The 26,204-nt window shown below is 60.5% G+C and overlaps 2 protein-coding genes across 11 annotated transcripts; one reads left to right on the top strand and one right to left on the bottom strand.

Annotated features, from left to right (window-relative positions):
* Positions 1 to 2,976: 2,976 nt before the first annotated feature.
* Positions 2,977 to 7,658, bottom strand: ALG12 (ALG12 alpha-1,6-mannosyltransferase). Of its 10 annotated transcripts, none has more exons than XM_075553469.1 (11): positions 7,020 to 7,656; positions 6,331 to 6,476; positions 5,829 to 6,082; positions 5,587 to 5,719; positions 5,122 to 5,295; positions 4,801 to 4,995; positions 4,602 to 4,705; positions 4,210 to 4,433; positions 3,942 to 4,111; positions 3,655 to 3,730; positions 2,977 to 3,576 (listed from the first exon to the last, which is right to left on the bottom strand). In XM_075553469.1, the coding sequence occupies exons 3-11, from the start codon at positions 5,988 to 5,990 to the stop codon at positions 3,345 to 3,347; spliced, it is 1,470 nt and encodes a 489-aa protein (XP_075409584.1). In that variant the 5' UTR covers positions 5,991 to 6,082; positions 6,331 to 6,476; positions 7,020 to 7,656; the 3' UTR covers positions 2,977 to 3,344. The 10 variants fall into 10 exon arrangements, with proteins under 10 accessions (XP_075409584.1, XP_075409583.1, XP_075409587.1 ...); XM_075553468.1 differs by having other exon boundaries at positions 7,106 to 7,656; XM_075553472.1 differs by having other exon boundaries at positions 7,236 to 7,656.
* A 214-nt stretch (positions 7,659 to 7,872) lies between these two features.
* On the top strand, positions 7,873 to 14,164 carry CRELD2 (CRELD disulfide isomerase 2). Its single transcript, XM_075553462.1, has 10 exons — positions 7,873 to 8,102; positions 8,629 to 8,711; positions 8,857 to 8,967; positions 9,328 to 9,419; positions 9,894 to 10,070; positions 10,172 to 10,267; positions 10,471 to 10,554; positions 11,694 to 11,792; positions 12,149 to 12,289; positions 13,991 to 14,164. Exons 1-10 carry the CDS (start codon positions 7,980 to 7,982, stop codon positions 14,038 to 14,040), a joined length of 1,056 nt encoding a protein of 351 aa, XP_075409577.1. The 5' UTR covers positions 7,873 to 7,979; the 3' UTR covers positions 14,041 to 14,164.
* The last annotated feature ends 12,040 nt before the right edge of the window (positions 14,165 to 26,204 follow it).

The raw sequence follows: 26,204 nt of genomic DNA, 5'->3' as shown, positions 1-26,204 counted from the left end.
TGGTGAAAACTAAACCTGAGACATTTGAAAGGTGGAGATAATAGAGCAATAGAGCTGGCGGCTGGCTTTTCTGCAGACAGTGGAAGCCCGAACCACGGCCTCTGGCGCTGTGAGGAAGTAACTTGCACCCCGTGGCAGGCACAGGCAGAAGGCACTGCCCACAAGGGCTTGTTGAGGGCAGGGTGAGGGGGATATGTCGAGTGGGACATGGGACTAGGCAGAACAGTTGGAGGCAGTCAAGCCCAGGAGAAGGGGAGAGGCCCAGGGTGTGTCAGAGGAGCCTGGGAGAAGAGGGCTGAAGAGCTTCACGTAGGCTTGAAAGGGATGAGGAAGATGATGGGAGGCCATGCCGTGCTTCTGTGCGACTACAAACCAGCCCGCCTCGCTATTTTATGTCCTTCACTCGTCTGTCACTCGTCTGTCAGATACCAGTAGGGTCACCGTGGTGAACGGGTTTCAGTGGAGCTGGCAGACTAGAAAGATGTTGACAGGCTGCCAGGAGATGAGCCCTGCAGGTGGGAAGGCATGCAAGCTGTCCCTGGGGAAGAGCTGCCTCTGCCATGAAGTTCACGGCCGTCTGTGACGCTCGCTATCTGTGCACCTTTGAGGAAGATCTGGTCATGCAACTGTTACTCAGAATCCCACACCAATCCTAAAGGTAGCAAGCGATGAAGAAACGGAAGAATTCTAACTTCTTCAGCCTAATTGATGACAGGCAATCAAGATGCGTGGATAATGTTGGGATTCTAGATTGGAAACAAAGCAGCTCAGCACCTTGTTGGAACAAGAGGAAGCTGCCCTGCCCTCAGCCCCTACACAAGGTCACGATGACTCAGAACTGACTTGATGGCAGTGGGCTTGGTTTTTATGAACCAAACAGCTGGTGATTTCATGACCGAATTGCAAACACCCTTTTTCAACAACATCCACGCAGACCTGCCAGAGGGAACACACCGGAATTAAACCGAGCCACGTCTGTGCAAGAGACGAGGGAGCAGCTCAATCGCAGCAGCCAAAACGAGGTCAGGGGCCGGCAAGTGACGTGCAAGACTCCCACAAGAACAGGTTTGACTGAACAATAACGACCAAAGACCAGAGGAGCTGTGAGGGATGACATCAAGAACATCATACATGAAGGGGGCAAGGGTCATTAGAAAGAAAAGACCAAAGTGTACGTCAGATGACCGACCCACTGAGCAACTACAGCTGCGGAGTGGGGATGCCTCCGAGCACTTAATTGGGGAAGGAAGACCTGCTGACCCAAGAAGGAAGGAGCTGGGTGCCTCTGGACACCTAGTCCAGAGAGCTGGGTGGGGTTTGCTGACCCAGGGAACTTAGTGCTGCAGGGTGGAGGTTCACCACAGTGGGGTGTCCCTTTGGGCACTGATTAGCTGACCTGACAACTTTTTAACACGGCCCTGTAAACAACAGCCCTCGGATCATTTCTCACTGGCTCTACAACTTGTGAACTTCCTGAATAAACCCTTTATCCTCTTGAATTTTGCCTGTGAATTTCTGTGTAACCCTGGCAACGGCTGTTAGAACCTAGAGGTAAGTTCTAGAACGTTCATTAAAGCACTACAAACAAGCCCCACAGCTAGAATCAAGCTAACATTCCATTTCACGTGGACCCACTGTCAGCAGGCTAGGAACCAGCCATCCAGAAATCAAGTGACATAAATGCAACTGAACAAGTTTGCTGGTCAAAGATCCCTCTAAAGGGTTGAAGAGCAAGGTGTCACTGGCAGGACTGCCGGGGGCTGACCGGAGCCATGGCATTTTTAGGAAGCCACACCGAGACTAAGGAAGGCTGGAGAGCTGAGGCCTTGGAACTGTGGCCTGGGGTGCTGGTGACCAACCATGAGTGTGACGGCCAGAAGAACAAGTCAGTCTGTTGCAAGAACAGCTGGGATGCACGTTAGAAGTGGAGATGGCACACTTCCTCTCACGTACTTTGGACTTGTAGTCGGGGGAAACCCGTGCCCCTGGAAAAAGACACCATGGTGGGTGAAGTAGAGGCCCATCACAAAAGCAAGGCCCTCGGCGAGGCTGGGCAGTGTCCCTGACAGGCTCAAACCTCCGAGTGAAGATGGCACAGGACGTGGCAGTGCCTCCTCCTGTTCCCCTGCGGTCACTGTGAATTGGAGCGATGGACAGCGCCCGGCAGCAGCGATAAGAGTCCTCACAGATGTATGCACACGTGTATGTATCTTTGTGGTGGAGCAGATGGGGGCCACGTTCTGAGCCCTTCTTAGACATAACCACACACCTTGACAGAATGAGCAGCTGGGGCTGGGGGATTAGGACAGGACGGTGGTCTCGGGAGAGCCCTGGTGAACCGGCATCACATGCGGAGTTCACGGACAGTGTTCTATGCCCTGCGTCGGTGACAAGCCCCTGGGGTGCTAAAGCTCATGAGAAGCCATGTCAGACACGTGTCTAGAAGAGCGGTGAAAGACAGGGACACAATTAGAGCACCCCGACCTCAGTCTCGACAACCCTCAAAGGGACCCCATGAGAAGGCCTGGACAGAGGGGGGGCGCAAGTTCCTGAGAGACCAGGCTTGCTTTATGGGTCAGAGCCTGGCGGGAGCCTGACTCTTGCCCCTTTGTCACCCTCGGGCCTGAAGCTGAGTCAAACACCAGACGTGTCTTCCAGGGGGAATGAGAGTACAAGCGGGCAACACCCCTCAGAACCACTGACCACTGGACACCAAAGGGCAGCAGTGACCCAGGGGCAGAATTCCAAAGGGTCAGAGAGGAGAAGCACAAGGAGTGGGGTGGGATAGGCTGATGTGACAGTCCATGAGGAGGGGGGACTGTTCCCTGGAAAGCACACCTGCCTTGTGAACCTCCACCCACCCGCTCACAAGCAAGTTAAGGACAGGCCAGTGCACACAGCCTTTGTCTACTACTGCACATAGCTCACCCCCGGGGCAGGCCAGTCTCGGGAAACAGTCACACAGAAGACATCTCGTAAGAACATATGTGAAAATTTTCATTTCGATTCCATATCCACTCATGACCCTTCACACGCTGGAGCTGGAATGTACACGGGCTGACCAGCAAGATGTGCAGCGGGGAGGTGCTGGCCAAGGAGGGCCAGTCCTGGGCTGTCTGAGGGGAAGCAGCCCCAGTGGGTGCGTTGCGGGGTCTGCACAGCCTTCAGCCACATCGGGTCTGGTGACAAATGTCACCTGTTGTGCCAACTCCACAGGAGACTTGGCATCCCAGGATGGAGTGCTGGCGGCAGCCCTGTGGACGGGGAGATCGCCTGCAGAGGGCCTGCCCGCAAACTGGGAATAGTGCACGCCACAATCTGCACGGGCCCAGCGACAAGCCCCCTCAGGACGGCCCACGCATCCGCTCCAACAACACCAGTTTGGGCTGGAAGTCGATGTGGAAGGGTGGCATCCGGGTCAGATTGAGCCGCACGCCGCTGGTGCCGGCCACGCGAGCCAGCACACGGTGGGAGTCCCGGTAGAGGGTCAGGGGCACAGGCGCCGCCTCCAGCAGCAGGTGCGTGTAGGCCAACATGCCAGCCGCCCCGGGCTGCAGGTCCTCCCGCTTGTCATACCTGTGGGCAGAAGCATGGCTCTCCCTGGCACCCTCTCCCCCCCTCTGTGCCCATGGGGACCTGGGCACTGGCACATACCTCCACCCAGGGTTCAGCTCCAGGAACCGAGAAACACCCGTCTGTGCGGCCGCCATGTCAATGTGCACAGAGACACCTAGGGGACGGGTGGTCATCAGACCAGCACAGCGTGGGGTTTCCGTGTGTACGAGGCACCCACCTGTGTATGTGGGGGGACACCCACCTGTATGCGCATGCGTGGGGGGCATCCAAATGTGTGTGGGGGAGCACCCACCTGTGTGTGCATGCATGGGGGGCATCCAACAGTGGGGCACCCACCTGTGTGCGCGTGTGCAGGGAGCACCCACCTGTGTGGGGGGGCACCAGTGAGTGGAGCCGCTGCAGCGCCACGCCGCCTGGGTAGTTGAAGTGGGACACATAGAGGCAGGCGACTGTGTAGGCGGTGTTTAGGGCGAGGTGGGCGAGGACCAGAAGGGAGCCTGCTCGGTACAGCCAGGACTTCCTGGAGTTGTTCAGCCTGGGGGAGAGCGGCACCACCTCAGTGGGCCCCCTGGGGTGCCAAGCTAACCTCCTGGGGTCTCCGCACCAGCCCGCGAGTGGTGTGCAGGTGCTCACAGGCGGGCGCAGCCCCGGGCAGCGGCGACGTTGAGCAGGGGCACTGTGTAGATGATGAAGCGCAGCTCCTTGTGCGGTAGCAGCGAGTACAGCAGCACGAAGCCCAGCGCCGGCAGCAGGAGGGCCCGGGCCCGGCGGTCCAGCGCGCCCAGTGGCACGAACAGCATACTGCTGCCCAGGGCGCGGGGCAACGCCGAGTAGAAGTACCACAGGAACGGGGAGGTCTGCAGTGGTTAAGGAGCATCTACCTATCAACTCCCGCCCGTCTGCTGTCTATTGGCCTAGAGCAGCAGGGGTGGGGTGGGGGTTGTCTGCCGGGTAGTATTAAGGAGTGTCCCTGAGACCCCAGAGGCATCCAGTGCCTGGGCAGCCAGGCCCTGAAAGAAGGATACACCCCAGTTGGAGCTCTTGTTTAGGACGGTGTTGTACCAGAGCACGGTGCCCTCCGGCCACACGAGGTAGCCCCAGAAGTATGAGTCCACGGCCACGGTCAGTCCTGATGTAACAGGGGGAGGAGGGGCACGGCTCAGTGGGGGCCAGGCCCCAGGTGGTGCCAGCGCCATACCTGTGAGGGCCGGCTTGCAGACTCACCCAGACAGAGGACACCGGCGGGGACAGCGTGGCGCAGGACCTTCCGCAAGCCCACCTGTCCACCCACGAGCAGCAGCAGCAGCTGGAGGCCCAGCAGGACGGCCAGCTCGGCCCGGAAGACAATGGCTGCCAGCGCCGAGAGCCACAGGAAGCAGGCCCAGCGCCGTCTCAGCCAGGCTGTGGCTGCCAGCAGGGCTGGGTGGGACAGGCTCTCAGGTGGGGGGCACCCTAGAACCCGCAGCCACCCAGGCACCCGGGGACTGTCACCCACCCTCAACTGTTTTCCTAGCTCCCACCAGGGTCTCTAGGAAGGGCTCATACCCACGGGCAAGGCCAGCACATTGGGCAGTGTGCGCGTGCAGTAGAACATTAGGTGGAACTGTGAGGCCGTCACCCAGCAGAACAGCGTGGCCACGGTGGCCCCAAACTGCCGCTGCACTTCCCGCTGCAGTTTCCAGAGGGCGGCGAGGACGCCGAGCCCCAGAGTGGTCCGGACTGCAAACACAGGACAACCCCGGGTGGGCGTCAGGGCTGTGTGCACCCACATGGGCTCAAGGAAAGACCCAGAGGGCCCTGGTGGCGGCGGTGTGGGGCCCACAGGCGCTTGCGCGGGCAGCTGGAGAGGCTTGCGAGGCCCAGTGGTCCACACAGCTCCCATCCTCCCGTCACAGCCCCGAAGTAGGGCTGCCCCAGACTATGTGCCTGTCTATCTGTCTGTCTGTCTGGGAGGGGGCCGGCCGGCCATGAGACAGGAGATGGGGGCGGTTGAGGGCCTGCTCCACTCACCCACGAGCTGTGAGTAAAACTTGGAGGCTCCCAGCAAGGAGAGCAGATAGACGGCGGGGCTGGAGGCAGCAGCGATAACCAGGGGCCCGAGAAACGTCCTAGGCACAACGCCAGGGAACTCATGGTGGTCGTACTGAGCAGGGCAGGGCAGAGCAGGGCAGAGCCAGTGAGGGAGGGGCCTGAGGCAGGCCACCACCCCACCCAGCCCCCACCTACTGCCCACCTGTGGAAGTGCTGCTCACCTTGTCCAGGTCCTGCCGGTGGTAGAGCAGGTCGTGCACGGCCTGCAGGCTGAAGCTTTCCTCCACCTTGGTGTAGGGACAGGTGGCCAGGTGTACTGCGGCCACTATCACCAGCAGAACCAGCTGCAGGCCCTGCCTGCCGGGCGGCTTCCTCCCAGCCATTCCTGACTCACGGTTTCATGAGCCTCAGACCGCCAGCCAGGTGACAGTTCAGCTCCCAAGGGGGCAGTCAGCAGCAAGCGCCCTCTGTAAGACTATGGGTGTGATAAGAGTTGTATGAGCCCCTAATAAAATGTTTTTAAAAAAAAAGACTATGGGTGTGTCAGAAGAGTCAGGGGCCTAACCCCACTGAGCTCTCCCTGGGGCAGGCGGATCAGGAGAGCGGGCAGGGGCGGGGACTCCAGGAAGGAGGCTGAGCCACAGCTCAGAACACCAGAGGGAGGTCTGAGGACATACACTGCCCAGGGCAAGGGAGGGGACTCTCAGCAGCAGGCCACTCCACCTTCTCCAGTAGCTCCTGCTGCCTGCACAGCCTCCAACCCAGGGCGTACAGCCTCACAGTGGGCCTGGATCACAGTAACCCAACACCTGGATTACAGCACTGTCCGGCGTCCAGAAGATGGATGCACAGGTAAGAACGCGGGGCCCCTAGAGTAAGGGTCTGGTGAGCGGTGTTGGCACTGCACCAGGCCTGTCCTGCCCACAGGGGCTCAGCTTCTGTCACAGGGTATGACAGGCCTGGAGTCTGTGTAGTGTAAGGGGGGAGCACCCAGATTAGGAAGTGACCCACAAAGCTCCATCAATTCATGAAACAGCCCCTTAGTGGGTAGCGTCACCATTGTGGCCAGCGCCTGTCCAGTCCAACCAAGGGAGGCACGAACAGTTAAATGCTTACTATTTGGGAGAGTCTGGCTGTTCACACCTCCCAGCCACCAAGGTGCCTCACAGACAGGTCCAGAGGCCTGCTTCTGGAATGTCCCAGCCTGGAGACCCAGGTGGGCTGGTCTTCTGGATACCAGGGGAGCCATGGAAACCCAGATTACCTGGGGCTAACCAGGTGCAAGGTCAGCAGTTCAAAGCCTCAGGAGCAAGAAAAGGGGCTCGTTTTATTCCCATAAAGGGCTGCAGTCTCAGAATCGCACAGGAGAAGTTATTCCCTGTTCTATAGGGTCGCTGTGAGTCAGAACTGACCAGAAGATGGTAGGGGGGTTGGTCCTTAATCAGGATGCCATGGTGGCGCTGTGGGATAGGCCTCAGGCTGTATGAGTTGGAATCACCTGGTCTCCGGCAGCTCTCTGGAAGGTTCCCTGAGTGCGACCATGGCTAATCTGCACCAGCGAGTGCAGCTATGCAGATTCCAGGCCCCATAGGCACACTGGCCCAAGCAATCCTGGTGAAGGCACCGACCTCAGGTGAGTGTGCCAGCCTCCAGGTGAGGGGTTCTGTCCTCGGGCGACAGTCCCGGCTCCAGGTCACCGGCCGCGGGGGAACTAGGGGCTCGGCGTCCCCAGGACCTGCAAGCCGCTGCAGGCGCGGGCCGTCACGCGTTGGCTCGCGGGGCAAGGCCCGAAGAGCGCCGCGTTGGCACCAGGACGCGGGCCTCCGCCCACCCCGGGAGCCCAGTCTGGGGGAGCGCTGACCTGCAGCTCGGAGCGGGAACTGGAAGGACAGCAGTCAGGACTGGCCTCGGCCGGAAGCCGGAAGCCGGAAGCAGCAAGCCAGGAACCAAACGTACGGACGAAGCCTTTGCCCGAACCACATGGCCACTCAGAGCCCAGGCTGCCGCCGCGGTGAACGCGCTCTGCCCGGGGCAAAGATGGCCGCGGCGGCGATGCGCGCACAGCGGGTTGGGGCGTGCACGGGGGCGCGACTCGAGGAGCGAGCTCGGGTTTCTCCTCCCGCCGCCCCGCCCACTACCGGCAGGACGCTGACCCGGGGCCTTCTCATTGGCCGCTTCTCGTGGCGAATCCGGATTGGGCCACGTGAGGACAGGGCGGAACCCGCTGGCCAATCGCGGCGCGCGCTCGGGCGTCTGGGCGGGGCGAGGCCGGCGCCGTGAAGTAGCCCCGGGAACCGCCGGCGCCGCTGGGACCGGTGTGCGGCCGGGGCCGCGGTCTCGCCGAGCAGCGCGTCTCCGGGCCCCGCAGAACCATGCACCCGCCGCCCCTCTCCGCGCTGGGTCTCCTGCTGCTGCTGCTGCCGCTGCCACCCGAGGCCGCCAAGAAACCGACGCCCTGCACGCTGTGCCAGCAGCTGGTGGACAAGTTTATTCAGGTGGGCCGGCGCCTGACACCCACGCTGGGGACCGAACCCCAAGCTCCGGGGGCCGGACATCACGTTCTGGGAGCCGGACACCCAACAGTGGGAACTGGATACCACGCTCTGGAGGCTGGGGACACCCCTCCCTCTTCGATAGGGACCAGCCACTCCTCGGTGGGAGCTGGGCACCCCGCTTTGGAGGCTGGAGACGCCTTCTTGCGCTAAGTGCCAAGTCCCGGTGATGGGACCAGGACACTCCGTGATCGGGAACATAAGGCAGGCACCCTGAGATGGAGGGTGGGGACCGGACACCGACAGTTAGGGCTGAACACCTGTTGGGAGCCAGACACTCTGGTCTGGAGGCTGGGATCCCCTGCACTGGGAGTTAGGAACATCCCAAGTTGGGATGTGTGGGACAGCCCATTATGAGGGCCCCACACTCCGCGATGGACGCCTCAAGCTGAGGGTCACCCATACTGGGAGCTGGGGTGGCAGAGGCCCCAGGTGGGCATCCCTAAGCCCTGACGGCCCTGTCCCGTAGGGCATGGCGGACACGGTGAAGAAGAACTTCGGCGGCGGGAACACAGCCTGGGAGGAAAAGTCTTTGTCAAAGTATGAGTTCAGGTGGGTGCCCCTCTGCCAGCCCCTGCACGCCCCAGCGACCCCCACCTCACCACTGTCACACACAGCTGTGGTAGGCCTGGGCGAGGGTGGGCGGTGCTCAGTCTCAGCGCCCCGCCCACTGTTCCCCACGCCCCGCCCCCTTCAGTGAGATCCGCCTGCTGGAGATCCTCGAGGGCCTGTGTGAGAGCAGCGACTTCGAGTGCAACCGTCTGCTGGAGGAGCACGAGGGCCTCCTGGAGGCCTGGTGGCTACAGCTGTGAGTGACCGCGCCCAAGTCCCCCACCCCCACCGGGTCGCACACTGCCTGGGGGCTGTGAATGATGAGACCCAGGACCCCCACTTTTACCCCACACTGCCTGGAGACCTAGGATCTGTGGGTGATGGGGCCCAGCACCCCCACCCCTCACCCCACACCTCTTGGTGGCTACAGCTGTGAGTGACTTGAACCAGGGACCCTGGGGTCCTTCCTGGAGACCAGGGTGACCGCTCCAGCACAGAGGCTGCCTCCTCCCAGGGCCTTGGGGTGGAGAGCCAGTCGGTTCTCGGGGCACAGAGCTCCACCCATCTCCCAAGGGCGCCTGCATCTGCGCGGCCTGACTGCGCTCTCCATCCCTAGACAGAAGCAGGCCCCTGACCTGTTTGAGTGGTTCTGTGTGGAGACACTCAAGTTCTGCTGCTCTCCGGGGACCTACGGGCCTGACTGTCGGGGTATGCCTCCCGTACCCTCACCCAACAGCCCCCTGCAGCCCTGGGGGGAAGGGAGGGGTATGAGGGTGCATGTGAGGACGGGCCCTTCCCCAGGAGCTTAGGTGCTCGGGAGGTGAGAAGGCCTGACTGTCAGCAGGCAGGAGGTGCACAGCTGAGACACCGCTCCTGTCCCCTTTCCTGGGGCGCCCATAGCAACACTGCTCACCATTACTCCCGAGTGGTGGGCCCCACTGTACTTCCAGGTCACAGGCCCACAGGGTCAGTGAAATTGGGAGCTGTGCCTGTCGTGATGGCTCACTCCCAGCATGGGACCAGGCCACGCCCCCCTCCTGCCCGCCCCCCTGTGTGGCTGGGTGGGATGTCTGGGGGCGTTGTGATGTAACAGCACGTGTCCCAGGGAGCTGGGGGACTCTGGGAAGGAATACGGGGCCACTGCAGGGCCGCTGCTCCAGGGGCACACTTCTGCCTCCCCAGCCTGTCCTGGAGGGTCACAGAGGCCCTGCAGCGGGAACGGGCACTGCGACGGTGCAGGTAGCCGGCAGGGAGACGGGGCCTGCCAGTGCCACACGGGCTACAGCGGGGCGCTGTGCGCAGACTGTCTGGACGGCTACTTCAGCGTGCTGCGCAACGACACACACAGTGTCTGCAGAGGTGCGGCGGGGTCCCGGGGGTCCTTGCTCTGCTCCCTTGGTTTGGGGACTTTGGGGAGGGTGTGCCTCTCCGAGGGCCCTCTCACCTGTCCCTTCATCCAGTCTGCCATGAGTCCTGCAAGACGTGCACCGGCCCCACCGAACGGGACTGCACCGAGTGCGAGACTGGCTGGGCCCACCAGCAGGATGCATGCGTGGGTGAGGCCCAGGGCCCCCAGTCCCTGCCCCCTACCCTGCAAGCCCCATACCCTTGCCCCCAGAGCTGGGCTGTGTGCCCTGGGTCAGGCCAGAAGGGAAGGTGCAGAGTGGATGGAGGGAGAGACCACCAAGCTCAGTGCAAGCTGGGGGCGCCCTGGGACCCGTGGGTGGGCACAGCCTCACTCCCACTGTGTCTGCCCCAGATGTGGATGAGTGCATCGCGGAGCCGGCTCCCTGCGATGAGAACCAGTACTGCGAGAACGTCCCTAGTTCCTACTCTTGCGAAGGTGGGTTCCCTTGGCCCCGAGGAGACCTAGCTGGTAGGGGCCCACCCAGAGGGGTGGGGGCTTCTTATTTAGAGAAGGAGAACCCCATCCCAGGGGGCGTGGTGTCTGGTCCAGCAGGATGGGGCCTCTCTCCCTCCCAGAAGAGCCTTTGCTCTTACCTGTGGGCAGAGCCTCTCTCCAGGAGGGGAGGGGCTCCGCTGCGGGGCTCATTCCCCGGGCCCTGCCAGGTGGCCATGTAAATGTTGCAGGTGACAGCCGTTACCTCAGAGAACCCATGGAGCCCTGGTGGCTAGTGGTTCTCTGTTGGGTAGCTAGCTACAAGGGCAGTAGTTCAAAACCACCAGCTGCTCCCTGGGAGCCTACATAGTTCCACTCTGTTACACTCAGGGACAGCCCTGCCCTGCCCTGCAGGGTCATTGTGAGTCCAGTCTTAGTTTACAGAGAACAGGAATGTTAGTGAGGGGAGAGGGGCCAGAAAGCTGTCCCACGCACTGCCACACAGCTCTGCAAAGGGCTCTCCCAGCGCCGTGGTGCCGATCCTACCCCGTGCCAACCATGGCGTCTACACCCCGGCTTCAGCAGTCTCTGTCCTCAGTTACAAACTTGGAGCGACTTTCTGGTGGAAGCTCGTGTCTGGCTGGTCTTCAGGAGCCAGCTGCTTGGCTGGTGGTGGCGGCCTTCCTTCCGCTGTTTGAGGTGGTCTTGCTGACCGCCACTCCCTGAGAGCCTCGGGGTCTGCCCCTCAGCTATTCCTCCTGAGTACCTCGTGGGCATGGGAAGGCTGGAGCTTCAAGACCACCATAGGTGCCTTGGAAGATGGGCCTTCCAACACCCAGTGCCAGCTTGGCACTCAAGGCAGCTGGGAGTCTGGCAGCCACAGCAGCCGGCTTGGGCTGGGCACCAACAGCCCCTGAGAAGACCCTATGTGCCCACTTTCAGTCTGACCAGAGGAGGCTGAGGAGGGGTGGGCACCCCTGCTCCCACCAGCAGCTCCCCAGTGACCTGGGGACCCCCTGCAGGAATCGGACTATACAAGGGGTTCAGGACACAGTGGCAGAGAGCGCAGCGTCTCCCCATGGCTTCCAGCCGTCCCTGATTGAGCAGGGCCTGATATCCCGTGTGTCCGTCCCCCTCTCTAGACTGTGATTCTACGTGTGTGGGGTGCACAGGCAAAGGTCCCGGGAAGTGCAAGGAGTGCATTCCGGGATACGCCAAGGACGAGAGCGGCCAGTGCTCAGGTAAGAGGCGTCCCGGGCTGCATGGAGTCCCCTTTGGTGTGGTCACAATGAGGGCCTGAGTGGGTGACTCCGGTGATCAGGCTTCTCCTAGCTCTCACGCGTGTGTGTGTGGGAGGGGGGAGGGGGACCAAGTATGCCGCCACATGCCTGCAGGCTGGGCCCCCCAGGGAGTGTCTAGCTGGCTTGCCACTGCGAAGGGTGCCGGCCCGCAGTCTTGGGTGTCCCGCTTCCATAGTTGGTAGACATGAGGTTCCACCCAGTCCACACTGGTGTGGTTTTGAGGCGCAGGGCATCTGTGGCACACGGGTCCCGTGGCCTGGGGCTCAGGCACTCACGTCGAGGGCCTTCTGTTGCAGACATAGACGAGTGTTCGCACCCGGAAGGGCCGTGTCTTCGTGAGAATGAGAACTGCTACAACACCCCGGGGAGCTTCGTCTGCGTGTGCCCCGAGGGCTACGAGGAGACCGACGGCGCCTGTGTGCCCACAGCAGGGGGCGGTGAGTGGGGCATCGGGCTCCTGGCCACAGCCCAGTCACACCAAGCTGGGGTTGGGGTGGGAGGCGATAACTGCACGTGGCTCAGGAGCGCCCACCTTAAAGCAGACACAGAAGTTGGCCCTGCGGTGGGGTGGCCGGGCTCTTGGGTCAGAGCCGGGACCGTGTCCACTGCCGGGCCAGCCACGCAGAGAGAGACTGGCGGGCAGTTGCCGGGCACAGCTCGGCAGTGCACACACTCAAAAAAGAACCACCTGAAAGCTGAGCTGTGACCCAAAGCTGTCAGCACACCAGAAAGGTTTTGCAAGAAATAAAACCAGATGGGAGTTTTGGAGACGGGAAGCAAGATCATTGAAATGTAAAGCTCGGTGAAGGAGTTGATGGCCCATGAGTCAGGTGGAGGTGGAATGAACGAACTGGAAAACATCTGGGGAGGAAGAAGAGCTTGGAGGGGGTGGAGTCGCGGATGAGAAGGCCACCCGGATTCTCATGGAAGTCCTAAAAGAGAACAGGGAGGGAGGAGAGGCCCAGGCTCCCGGGGTAAATGAGATGAGTGAGTTCCAATTCCCGAAGGCCTGGGTCCTTAGTGGGACACAGGAAGATGGAGCTGCCTGCCTGGAGACCTGTAGTGTGAAAGTCGAACACCAGAGACAACGAGAACAACTGGACCCTCCGCAGAGAGCAAGGACCCACGCAGGGCAGCTTCCCCACACAGCCAGAACTGAAGGCAGTGCCAGGAAAGTGCGCCACCCAAGACACCAGGCACGAGACTACACACACACCTCGGCTGCCCAAGGATGGCTCCCGAAGGAGAGCGTGGCCTGTCCTTGCTGGGCTTTGACACTGGTGCAGGCAAGCTCCTGTGCATGCCCTCCCTGCTGGTGCCGGTGCCATTGAGGTGCTGTCTGTGCTGCAAACCTGGCCCATGGGGCTGGCTGGGCCCCACCTCCAGCTGTCGGGGAGCAACCTGCCCAGAGAGGAGACACCAATCCCAGTGCTGTGTCCCAAGGGCCTGGCGCAGGACAGTGTTGCTATTTGCAGCTGAGGGACAGGGCCTTCCTCTGTGGATTGGCCAGGGTGGGAGGCTGTCTGCCAGTGGGACCTGCCAGTCCCTCCACAGATGCACGTTCTCCATCCCCTGTGCCTTTGAGGTCTGTGTGGCTGCCATACACTAGCCTCCCTCCCTCTGACACAAGCCCTGTCGCTGGGGTCCTGCCTGGGGGGTGCTCCTGGGAGGTCACTGACACTCGTGTGTGCCCCTGCCCAGTGGGGAAATGGGGATATGGAGCAGGGCTGCCCACAGGCACCATCGGTGCTGCTTGTAGAGCCGGCCTGGGGTGGTGTGTCATCTCGTCTGGCTGTGCAGGGTCCTCAGACTCCTGCTTCCCCACCAGAGGTGCAGCAGACTGCCTCTGGATGCATCACACCAAGGTCACTTGGTGGTCAGGAGTGCCCTTCCTCGTCCCCACAGGGTTGCTGCCGCCCAAGAGTCCTCTTGTTGAGGCTGGGGTGGGTGCCTGTGGCTGCCTGCCACTCAGCCCTTCCTCAAAACCTGCCTAGCCTCCTGCTGGGCACCTGGTCATCCAGCACCTGGGTCCCCGCACAGAAGCCTCAGGTATCCTGGAGCTGGGCAAACCTCTTGAGGCTGGCTGGCGCACTGTCCCCGGACACCTCCCTCAGTGACACGTGTTTATTTCTTGACAGAAACAGAAGGAGAGAAGCTGATGCAGCCCCCGCCCCATGAAGACCTGTAACATGGCTCTGCGTCCGAAGACACCAGACCTGCCCTTAAATTATTCAGCCTCAGCTGCAGAAACCTGCCTCCCTCAGAGCCCTCTATTTTGATACAGCCCTTTCTAATAAAGCTGACCGTTGGAAGGCGGCGTGGCTGGTGGCCGGCTCAGAGGGTGCAGGCCCTGCGGGCTGCCCTGCCTCTCTCCTGATGCCAACCCTCCAGCCTCCCAAAGGTCCCCCACTCCTGATGGACTCCCAGTCCTGATGGCAACCCCCCCCATCCGCATGAAGGGCCCCACGTCCTGTCTGAGTCCCAAAGGATGTCCCCCTAACTGATGGCAGTCACAGGAGCTGGACCCCAGACATGGGTCGCAGTACACAGTGGTGGGGAATGGCGGGGGGGGGGGCGGGGGCACAGATAAGCAGCTCACTCTGTATAGTCTCATGGAGCTTGGATGGAACTGTGGGGGCCTCCTTCTGGTTCCCCCACCTTCCCGCCCCCCTGCCTGTTGGGGTTTGTCAAGGACACAGGAAAGGACCCTTGGGAAAGGTCGTCTTTAGATGAAGCTGGAAAAGCTCCCACTGAATAGCATAGGGTTAGACCCCCGCCCACCAGGACCCATCCAGTAGTACACACTGGCATGGCTGCTGCAGACTCCCAACGTACCCCCTTGTCTGCTCCTGCCCCAGGTGCCCATCTTGGGCTGACCTGGACCCCCCACGTGGAGGTTTGTACTCCCAGTTTGGTCTCCGGAACCCTGGAGGGACCTTGAACTTGAGAAAGGTCCCTGCAGCTGTGCGGACACCCTGCCATCACGGTGGCTTACAGCATTTGTGAGGCTGGCGCTGCTAGCCTGTGCAGACTAGCCAGAGAGGCGGAGGCCTAGCTGTCAGAACACGAGCCCACTGAACCACGTGGTGCTCATGGACAGACCCTCGCTACACCAAGGATGTACACCTCGGTGGGCGCTGGCTGGAGTTGGAACCTGAGGGTTCACGTGTCCCCGGCATGGGGGTCGACAAAGCCCAGCACTGTGCCAGGGGCTGTGGTGGGTCTCCAGGTTGCAGCCCCGCCCCCATGGGCTCCAAAGTGTCTCACTGCCAGAGGAGTAACCCGGTGGGTAGGGTTTGTCAGTCTATTCCAAGGTCATTTCTCCAGGGCTGAGCTGGGGTTTGGGAAACATGCCCCCAACCCAGCCCTGAGCCCCTCCATGTCCTGGGGTGGTAGGCAGTCACTTGGGGGCCTGGACTGGGTGGGGAGCACGGGAGTGGGGGTTCCTCTTATCTCCCTCCCTTCTCTAGGCATCCCCTCATTCAGACCTCCACTGCCCCTCCAACCCGGAGGGCTGCAAGGTCAGAATGCCCTGCTCCCTGGAATGCCTTCCCCCCATGGGTCCAGCCTCCAAGCTTCCTTGCCCCATGGGCTTCTGGCTGTCCTGGGGATCTCTCCACTCCTCACCCTCTCCCACCTCCCCCACAGGAGGCTGGCTGACTCCTTGAGCATTATTTCCCTGTGGCCCCTGCCCTGGGGGTCACCCCACAGGCTAGCAACAGGGAGCCCTCTACTCCCACTACCTCAGCCTAAAGTGTCCTGTGTGTAAACTGGTAGATGACCATACCAAGGATTGGGGGTCACTGCATGGCATTGCAGGGGCTTCAGACCAGTGAGCAGGCTCTGTCAGGACAGACTGGGCTCAGGGTACAAACTAGGGTCCCCAGAACCACATGGGCACAAGTGCTAGGGGGAGAGGCTGCAGATGCAGAGGCCATGGTGGTAGCTGTTTGGTGCCAGGCCTCCTAGGGAATAGAGGTGGCCCCATGACGCCCCCGCCCTGGCTCCTCTTGCCCAGCTGGGCACCCATCTGTACCCCCTGTGCTCCGGAGGGCTGAGCAGACACTGCAGCCCATAGGTGGCGCTGCAGGTCAACGCATGGCCTGGCCATCTGCCCAGAGACACAGGTGCCCACACAATAATTGCCCTAGGCTTCCAGCCCAGCCCAGGGGACACAGGGCAGCGAGGGCCAGAGTGCTGCTCTCCAGGGCCTGAGGCTCAGCCTGGCATGTTGGAGCACAGTGCCTCTCGTGGGCCCAGCGTCCCCTCCTGACCAGAGTTCCATCTGGGGGAGACGGGGAAGTATAATGCCCTCCTTCCTGGGACGCTGTGCAGCCTGCCCAGCAAAGCCCTCTGCCCTCCCCCTGTTTCCAGGGGCGCAGCCTGAGACCACCTCACTGACTAGTCTCCATGGTCTTGAGAGCACCATCTGTCTTGTGGGAAATTAAGTCAATAAAGGACATTCACGGTCTGTCTTGACATGCAGTGCTGACTGGGATAGGATCATATGTAAACATCTATAAGGAAATCCAGGCAGTGCAACAAACATGGACATCCAGCCAGTTCGGAATTCTGCACCAACCACTAAAGCTCACGATGAAGATGTCGAACAATGCTAACAACTTCTTCAGTCTGAAATTAAGTAAACACACATTCAAGATGCACTGATCATTGCTGGTCATTGGGATGCAAAATTCAGAAAGAGGCAACAGAAGTAGCTGGAACACACGGTCTTGGTGACAGGAAGGAAGCTGGAGACCACGAGACAGACGGAATTTTGGAAGACCAGTGACTTCTTCGTCACAGGTACTTTTCTCACACCCTCAACAGTGGCGATGCCAGTGAAGGTGTCGCAGAAGTCACCCGGGGCCGTCTGTAGGCGAAGACGATGGAGAAGTCCAAGGGCAGTCACTGAACGCAGGCCAGGGGCCAGCAGTGCGCGACAGCAGCAGTCATTCCCGTGCAAGTTCAGGTTGAAGCGGGAGAAAATTAGACAAGTTCCCAAGAGCCACAGTCCACCTTGGAATCAACCCACGAGTTACAAATGCATCTCAAGGAAAGACCTGACACGCTGACCGCGACGACAGGAGACTGGTACGTGTGGGAGGACATCACAAACGCCTTCGTGAAGGAAGCAAACGTCACTGACTCGACAGGAAGAAAGAAAAGATCGAAGCGGATGTCCAAAGACTGTAACGTGCGCTTGATCGCAGGGCAGCTAAAACAAATGGCAGAAACGACGAAGGCAAATAGAACACGCCAGCGGGCAGCTCGAGAGACAAAGCATGACAGTGAACCGTGCACAAGTCCAGTTAGAAAACCAAAAAGGAAGGACGCGCCTCACGTCCCCTTCTTTAGTATTCTAAATCAGGAAGGAGGTCGCCTTGTGGACTCTCCACCTTGTATAGAAGAATTTAAGTTGTCATCAACACCTGCCAAAGCTTGTCCTGCACCCGCTCCCTGATTCCTCCCCGCCCTCTGGTGGGAAACCACTGTCTGTGGCCGCAGGCTTAGCACCCACCGCCCCGTCGCAGTCGAGCCAGCTATCCACGTGTCTATCTGTCACTTATACCAGTGGCCTCATACTCGTTCGCTTCTGGTTGAGTAATTTCACTGGTATGATTTCCTCCTGGTCCCCAAGGGACACGGTGTGTCCCTTCCTGCGCACTCACCGGCATTTCTTTACCCCCTTCACCGAGGAGCACCTGGGCTGCTGCTGTCTTCCGGCTGCTGTGAGCGGCTCGGCGTGAACATGGGGCACACCTACCCGTTCCTGGCATGCCCTTCCTCCTTTAGGGTGGGTGCCCGGCGGCGGAGGGTGGCTGCGTGGTGTGGGGCTTCTCTTCCATAGGCTGTGGTGTTGGGGTGGCGGCACACTGCCCAGCATGCTTTCGGCTGAAAGAACCGAGGAAAAACTCAAGCCTCGAGCTCCACTATGACGACCTTGTGCTGACGGCCTTCCTCATCTGGATGTTGTGTCTGTGCCTTCGTGTTGGCTCTGGCCCCTTTGGCTGTTGCTGTTGTGAGGTGCCAATGTGTCTGTCCTTGTCTGAACGAAGCTTAGTTCCGCGGCAGTGGCCGGACCACTGGCTGGTCTCCTCCAGGGACGGAGCGTTCAGTCGTTCCCTGGGCTGTCTGGACATCCGCTGGCCCTGCCATTGGGCCCCAGCTTGGTGTGCCTGTCCTGCCAGCCTCAAGCCCAGTCCTTGTATTCTGTGGTGCCCACCGTGGGGATACACTCTGGCAGGGTTAACGAGGGGTCAGCTGTGCCCATCAGAGTCCACCTCAAGGGAGTCAACAACACCCCTCCCCCACAACTCACCCTGCTAACTCAGCCTGCTCTCCCACGGAGTTCTGAAGCCGCCCCCTCACCCCATTTTCCCTGTTCTATGGCCACACCTCAGCTGCCCTACCCAGGAACCCAATGGGGTCCTCTGGTCATAGGGTCCCCCTGGGAGATGTGACGGAGCCTTCTTGGCTGTCTCCACAGCAGGCAGCCAGGCTCCCATGACTACCTCACTGCCCCTGTCACTGTTTCCCCTGTGCTGTCTGAGTCCCACCGGGGCCCATCTCCAGAGAAGTCTCGCCCAGCCTAGGAGGAGCCACAGACACCATGGGGGCCCACTGCTAGCCAATGAGGGGAGTCTTGCTCCCAGACACTGTGGGTGACTTGACACCCAGGACCCCATCGCTCACCCACTCCAGTGTGATCCCCTTGCCGCCCCCCCGCTGAACCTGGTCTCCCCCGTCACCCACCACGACAGGTGACATTCCTTCCTCCTCAGCTCTCCAGAAGGATATGCCAGACGGTGCAGATGGGGTCAAGTCCCAGGTCAAGTCTTGGGTCAAGTCCTGGGTCTCACCCAGGCGCCTGACAAGCGCTCCTGCATCCACCGCGTGGTCAAGCACTGGGACACTGTTCCTCATGAATGGGTGGGAGGACCCTGTTGCCTTGTGGTGCCACGCCTCGACCCTTAGTCCTGGGGGCTGGGCTTTGGCAGGAGGGCCTTGGGCAGAACCTGAGGGACCTGGCCTCTGTGGAGAGGACAGGCCTGTGTGGGCCCCACTCAGGGATGAGGGCCATCTCTTAAGGTGGATGGAGGTCCCCTGTGTTACCCAGCGGGTCCCTGTGAGGGGCCTTCAGTCTGGCTGTGAGTCCCACCTGGGGGCTACTCCTCTACCCACCCTTTGTCTCCTCCCCTGGGGTGGGGGAGTAGGTCAGCAGAGACCCCCTAATCTTGTATGAGGTTGGGGTACTGCTCCTCCCTTCTCAAATGCTCCTGCTGATCTGTCTGGCCCCTCTTCAGAGACCACTGCAGCTGAAACTGGGTGGTCTCAATGTGGTGACAATGTTAGGCTGGCAGGGAGTGGGGGGCTGCTGTCATTGGAGTTTAGATGGCGGGCCCACTGCCCAGCCTCCTCTGTCGCGAGCAGGTGGGGGGGGGGGTCTTTGTGTACCCAGAGCCAGCCCAGCCTGTGGGAAGGCAGCCCATGGATCAGGCCGTGCAGCTAAAGCAGGACCTCCAACCAGCAGCAGGGTGCAGGGGCGCTTCACCAAGTCCACCCTTCCCTCCCAGGGGGACTCCCAGCGGCTCCAGGGCAGCCCCCCAGGGCCGTGGAAGTGTGGGCTCTCAGGGAGGAGGGATGTAGGGGCAGGGGCAAGAAGACTGAGGCTCAGAGATCGCGGGACTGGGGTGGCCGGGGAATAGGGGGAAGGGAGTCTCCGCCCTGGAGGCTCCTAGTCCGCAGACCACCCCACCCAGCCCCGCGTCCCCCTCCCTGGGCGGCGCCCCCGCCGGGTCCGGGCTGCGCTGCTCGATGAGCTCCTCCCGCCGCGTTGGCTGAAGCCTCCTGGCTGCCGGCTGGGGCGCTGCGGGGACCCCCCCCCTTTCCGGACGCTGGCTGGAGCTGCGGGAACCCCCCACTTTCCGGCCGCCGGCTGGGGCGCCCAGGGCTGCCGGGCCGGAGACGCAGGGCGCGTGCGCGGGTGACGGCCGCGCGGCCACGACCTTCCTGGAAAGCATTTGGCGACAGGTGCCCGCAGGGGCGGACGCTCGCGCCCTTTGTACGGGAATGGGGATGGGCGAGGCGGAATGGGGGTGGTTCCCTCTGGGAACCCCCGATGCAGAAACCGCCCCCCGCCCCCCAACCTTGGCGCGAGGGTGGGGGCCCAACCCTCCACCACAAAGCCCACGGCACCCGCTGCCTGCGCCCGCCAAGGTGCTGGTCTCGGTGGCCTCCCTTCAAGGGGAGATCTGGCATAGGCGGCTCCCCTGTCCGCCAGCAGCCTGCGCCCTGCGGGCGGCCCTGTGCCCCTCGCCCTGGGCTAGCCAGTAGCTCGAGCCCCGTGGACTGTGACAGCGACCCCTGACCCTGCCATCACTCTGGGGGTGGAGGAAGGTAGTACCTTCCCTGAGGGGCCCTGTCCTGGGGGGATGCCAAGTGAGGGGGGTCGCACATGCCACAGCACCTGCCCCACCCGGCCCCTGCTCCGCTGTATGGGCACTCGCAGCCCATCTCCTTTCTACTTTCCTGCGGCCTGAGTATGCTCCTGGGCCCCTCCCACCACCCACCTTCGCTGAGAGAGCTGAATGCCTTTCTGGGGGTCCCCACTGCCTGGGGCGGGGTCTGAGCTTTCCACGGGGCAATGCGGGATGCCCCTCCACAGGGACTGAGCCCTCAGACCTACGCCTGATGTGGGCCCCAGGTCACATGTCCCTGAGATTCACCGGACCCAAACTCGACCCATGACCGTGCTGCCTGGCGGTCCTTCCTCCCACCCCTCCCCTGAGAACCAGGCAGGGGCCTCCAGAGCTGAGCTTGGTACCCTCACTCTAGCTGAGGGGATATTAATGACCCTGGGGGGCTGCTCCCCACGATGAAACCCAGCCCAGCTGCTGATGGAGGAACAGCAGTCCTTGTACAGCTGCCTGGGGGAGGGACTGGTGCCAGCCCCGGGCATCCTGGCTGTGCTTGGCACTACCCTGCCCTGGGGGCGAATTGTCCATTCACATCAAGCCCTGGTTATTAATAGCTGGCTTCAGTCATGAGCTGCTATAAATAGCAACCCCCCCCAGCCCCTCACACTGGCCCGAGGAGCTGTGCCTGCTGCCAGCAGCCATGCTGGACCCATGCCAGGCCCATCGGCCACCCCTCCAACCCTCCTGCAGCCCCAGGGTGCACCCCAGGCCAGGTAGCTGGAGCTGGCCTCTCCCCACTTGTTTCTGAGGCCATAAGGCCAGCTCCCTCCCAGGGTGCAGTCACTGCCCTGGCCCCTGCATCCACTCAGAAGCTTGCTGACCTTGGCTGCTCCCAGTCACCTTGGAAGGAGGTTTGCTCCATGGAGGGGGGATATGTGGAGGCCCTGCCGCCCCTTCCCAGCAGGCCCAGCCCTGATGGACCCAACAGTAGCCCCTGAACCACCAGAGCAGGGCTCTGCCAGGCACCCGCCCACCCAGTCCCGAGTCTTTCGCTGACTCCAAGGTCTGTCACCAGGGTGACCTAGAGCCCATTTGTGGGGGTGTCGGGGCTGCTCCCGCCTGGGCTGGGCCCCATGACTGGTGACGACAGAGACAGGACAGGACTGGGGGCCGCTCCTGTCAGGAAAACAAGCCTGTTTACGGAAAAGGCTTGTCCGAGCAGTCTGCTGCATGACAGAGGTCCTTTGTCGGGAAAACAGGAAGCCAGGGTTTCCAGGGGCCTTCCGGCGGCCCGCCGGCCACCCGGCCCACTTCCGCCGCTCACAGCCACTGTCCCTCCATTGCTCTGCTCCACCGTCTGACCGTGGGGTGCCCAGCTCCGGGCAGAGCACTTGTTGAACCGAGCCCACAGTGGAGGGAGCTCAGCTGGAGGCCACACCCCCCCACACAGGAACCCAGAAGGTGCCCACCAGGCACCCAGCCTGACCACCCTGTGGGCGGCAGACCTTGTGGGCGCCATCAGGACCACCAGTTAAGAGCTTGGGGCCTGTTAGTCATGGTCACAGGACACCCTGAGGGGGGCCTGCAGCTGAGACCCCAGGGGCGAGGAGCCCAGGACATGCCCATGGAGGATGGGAGGGGCACAGAGGCCCCCTACTCTTCCCTCCGCAGTCCTGAGCCATCCAGGTCCCCAGGTCACTGAGCACCTCATCCTGACTCCCTGGGGCAGCATCTAGCCGAGAATCCACACCCAGGTTACAGGCTGAAACTGCCACGTGCAGCTCACACACATACCAACAGCACACATGCACACGTGTGTATACCCCTGTGCATGCATACACAACCCACACTTTGACTCATGTGCATATAACATATATACACACGAGTGTACTCCCACGAACACATGCTCATACAGCACACACATTCTACACTCACCTGTACACATGCAACATACATGCACACACGTGTTCTCCCGTGCACATACCACATTCTCACATACACACAGCAACATGCTCCACTCACCCCACACACACGTGAGCACATGTGTATACACTAATTACACATGACACGCATGCATGTGTGCAGCACTCACATACACATGTACACAGTCACATGCATTGCTACGCTCACCTTGCGCACACAGCGCGTCTGCATGTGTCCCATGTCTGTGCACACACTCATGCGTCCACCCCATAAGCAGTCACCCCTACCCCAGCCCTGAGGTAGCTCCCCAGTGGGCCTCAGAGCTCCCCAGCATGCCTGCCTGAGCAGCAGTGACGTGCCATAGGGGGTCTGGTGATGGTGGACCCTAGACCAGCAGGGCTGACTTAAAAACCCTGGGGGGCTTGTTGTGTGCTGAGGGGCCATGCTGCCTGCCCTAGTGGGGCTGCTCAGACCTGTTTCCCACAGCCCCTGACACTCCAGGTGGCAGAAAGAGGCACATGAGGATGGTGGAGAGACCCCTAGGTGTGTGCCTGACCCCTGGCCACTCCTCCCTCCCCTCCCCCGCATGCATTGCTGAAGGGGATGCTGCTGGGGCTACACACTGGGGGTTCTGGGCTGACGGTCCCCAGAGCAGGCTCTGTGCAGGCGGGGAATCACCTGTGGGTTCCCCACAGGTACTCTGCACTGCTTTCTGGTCACTGTTGTCCATCAGCATCTCCTGCAGGCTGAGAGGAGCTGGCTGCTGACCCAGGGGCACAGGTGGGGCTGGGACTGACTCAGGTGACTCCCACACCTGGATGGCCCAGTCTTGGAGGAAGGTGCCAGCCTGGAAGGGCCAGGAAGTCACTCACGGCCCCTCAGGGTACTAGCCTCACTCTGGGGGCAGAGTAGGCTGGGGGCCAGGCCTGGCCTGCCTGAACAGCGCAGGGGCCTTGGGCAGCTGCCAGCCTTTCCGAGACTACTTGAAACCCACCTCCACTGCTCTACTGACTGGGGAGTGAGGGTGTGGTGAGTGTCGGGGGCAGGGTTTAGGGAATGAGAGCATCAGAGCCATGTCATGATGGAGTATGGGAAATTTGGGAGGCAGGAGCAGAGGACTGATGGGGACTGTGAGCGGTGGATTCTGGGAGTATCCTTAACAAAGAGTGGGTGGACTTTGCTGAGATCTCACTGTGGATGACTCGCACAGTGTCTGGAGGCCATGGTTAGCATTGGGGACCCCAGAAGTCAGGTCCAAAGCCTGTGGTCCAAGGTCCAGAACTGGGCTGCCCATGGCCCTCCACCTACCTGCCTGGCCTTCTCTGAGCAAAGGCCTCTCCTGTCGAGGAGATGCAGCAGCCAGACTGGCCCAGGTAGTGGGCAGGTGCTCAGGGCAGCCTGGGTGGTGGCCTTGCCTCAGTCCAAGGGAAGAAGGGGTACCAAGGGCCCTGGCTACGGGGCTGTGGGCCCAAGAATGGGGGCCCCAGCATCCTCCCCAAGCAGCGATGCCCAGTTCGCCTCAGCAGCGGGGAGCTCCTAGGCTGGGGAGTCCATATGTCTGTGTACCCACAAGTCTGTGCCTGAGACTCCACCTGCCCGTGTCGGCCTGTGTCCACGTGTTCACGTATGTGTGCACGCAGCCTCAGTGGTTTCGGAGCCCCAAGAACATGCATTTAACAATGAATAAATGACCGATCACTGCCCCGACCCCGGTCCATCCTCTCATGAGTATGCTGACCATTGACTGACTGGCTGGCTCCCGGCGCTATGTTGTCTTGAGCAGAGAGATGGCCCTGACCCTGGACACAGGACTCAAAGCCACAGGCAGGGTCTGGAGGGCAGGCGAGGCCTGGTCAGACCAATTAGCCTGGGGAAGCAAAGTCCGCTTTATTCCTTGCCTCAGTGAGCCAGGGCAGGCCCCGTGGGCGAGCAGCCAAGTCCTGCCAGGTAGGGCACTGGAGGAGGAGTCCAGGCAGGGGCAGCCTGTACAGGGATCTTTGGGGGAGTCTCGCCAACTCTCCTTGGACTCAGGGGGCGTTTTCCTTGTTTGCTTGCTCGCTTGACCAGATTGTATGCACAGGACAGTCCAAGTCCATGCCCATTTTAGTCTTAAGTCTCCTTTCTTCCTTTGTAGCTGCTCAGACCAACGTTTAGACTGGAGGGTTCAGGAATCAGTGTGTGTGTGTGTAGGTCGTGACCCTTGTGTGTGTGTGTGAAGGCCTTGATCCTCCTCTCTTTAAAATGTTAACTTTGTTTGTTTTTATTCATATACATTTTAACCTTTGTTTGTGGAGCATAATACAGAGTCCATCTCGCCACATGAGCGGCGGTACCCCATTACCCCCGCATGTGACTCCCTTTGTTCTTATTGATCCCACCCTTCCTCCTTCATTTCCTGCTGCTTCTCCCTCCACTCCTGCACCCCCTCCCCACCCACCCCGGGCCCCTTAGGAGTTTGTAAAGGCTTATCCTTTGGTATGAAAGTCATTTTTATTTTTTCCCCTATAACAATGGTGTCATAAAATATTGTTATCTTTATGAGCCTGACCAACTGATGCTGGGCACAATGGTTTTTGATTTGGGCTGAATCTTAAAGTCACGGTTTTAGAAACTCACAGAGGCAGCCCCATCCTGCTCTACAGGATGACAACGCATCGGCCTTGACTCCGTAGCAGTGAGCAGTTTTTGTTCTTGTTAAGGGGTTTGACAGGCTCATCATTGATTTTTTAAGGATACATTATATTGCTTGCTGAAAGTGAGGAGGGCTTGAAGCCTTGCAGACGAAGGTCAAGGATGGCAGCCTTCAGTATGGATTACGACTGAATGTCAGGAAGACCGGAATCCTCACACCTGGACCGATAGGTAACATCATGAAACATGGAGAAATGGTTAAAGTTGTCGGGGAGTCCATCGTGCTTGGATCCACAGTCAGCGCTCATGGAAGCAGCAGTCAAGAGGTCAAAGGATGACCTGCATTAGGTAAATTTGCTGTACAAACCTGCTTAGAGTACTGAAGAGTAAGATGTTACTGTGAGGTGCGCCTGACCCAAGCCTTGGGCTTTTCTATCACCTCTGATGCACGTGAAGTTGGACACTGAAGAATATTCAATGCATTGGAATTGTGGTGCTGGTGAGGACTGTTGAAAGTAACACGGACTGCTGAAGGACAAGCAGCTCTGTCTTGGAAGAAGGACGGCCACAGGGCTCCTTGGAGGCAAGCAAGGATGACAAGACTTGTGTTACATCCATTGGACGAGTTGTCAGGAGAGACCAGTGCCAGGAGAAGGCCGTCATGTGTGGTAGAGTGGAGTGGCATGGAGAGGGTCATCATGTGTGGTAGAGTGGAGTGGCATGGAGAGGGCCATCATGTGTGTTACCGTGGAGTGGCATGGAGAAGGCCGTCATGTGTGGTAGAGTGGAGTGGCATGGAGAGGGCCGTCATGTGTGTTACCGTGGAGTGGCATGGAGAAGGTTGTCATGTGTGGTAGAGTGGAGTGGCATGGAGAAGGCCGTCGTGTGGTAGTGGAGTGGCATGGAGAAGGCCATCATGTGTGGTAGAGTGGAGTGGCATGGAGAAGGCCGTCATGTGTGGTAGAGTGGAGTGGCATGGAGAGGGTCGTCATGTGTGGTAGAGTGGAGTGGCATGGAGAAGGCCATCATGTGTGGTAGAGTGGAGTGGCATGGAGAAGGCCATCATGTGTGGTAGAGTGGAGTGGCATGGAGAGGGTCGTCATGTGTGGTAGAGTGGAGTGGCATAGAGAGGGTCGTCATGTGTGGTAGAGTGGAGTGGCATGGAGAGGGCCATCATGTGTGTTACCGTGGAGTGGCATGGAGAAGGTTGTCATGTGTGGTAGAGTGGAGTGGCATGGAGAAGGCCATCATGTGTGGTAGAGTGGAGTGGCATTGAGAGGGTCGTCATGTGTGGTAGAGTGGAGTGGCATGGAGAGGGCCATCATGTGTGTTACCGTGGAGTGGCATTGAGAGGGTCGTCATGTGTGGTAGAGTGGAG

Source organism: Tenrec ecaudatus, chromosome 6 (assembly GCF_050624435.1).
Source record: "Tenrec ecaudatus isolate mTenEca1 chromosome 6, mTenEca1.hap1, whole genome shotgun sequence".
Taxonomy (NCBI): Eukaryota; Metazoa; Chordata; class Mammalia; order Afrosoricida; family Tenrecidae; genus Tenrec; species Tenrec ecaudatus.
Note: the sequence above shows the minus strand (reverse complement) of the source record. Positions and strands in the feature narration are given on the sequence as shown.

Excerpts from the sequence above, each read along its gene's own strand:
- ALG12 (XM_075553469.1), bottom strand. The coding sequence starts at position 5,990 with ATGGCTGGGAGGAAGCCGCCCGGCAGGCAGGGCCTGCAGCTGGTTCTG. Across the intron at positions 5,720-5,828 it reads ACCGGCAGGACCTGGACAAG|TACGACCACCATGAGTTCCC; the intron begins GTGAGCAGCACT and ends TGCCCTGCTCAG. Across the intron at positions 3,731-3,941 it reads ACTGGTGCCCCCCCACACAG|GTGTCTCTGTGCACATTGAC; the intron begins GTGGGTGCTCCC and ends CCCGTCCCCTAG.
- CRELD2 (XM_075553462.1), top strand. The coding sequence starts at position 7,980 with ATGCACCCGCCGCCCCTCTCCGCGCTGGGTCTCCTGCTGCTGCTGCTG. Across the intron at positions 8,103-8,628 it reads TGGTGGACAAGTTTATTCAG|GGCATGGCGGACACGGTGAA; the intron begins GTGGGCCGGCGC and ends CCTGTCCCGTAG. Across the intron at positions 10,268-10,470 it reads CCAGCAGGATGCATGCGTGG|ATGTGGATGAGTGCATCGCG; the intron begins GTGAGGCCCAGG and ends TGTCTGCCCCAG.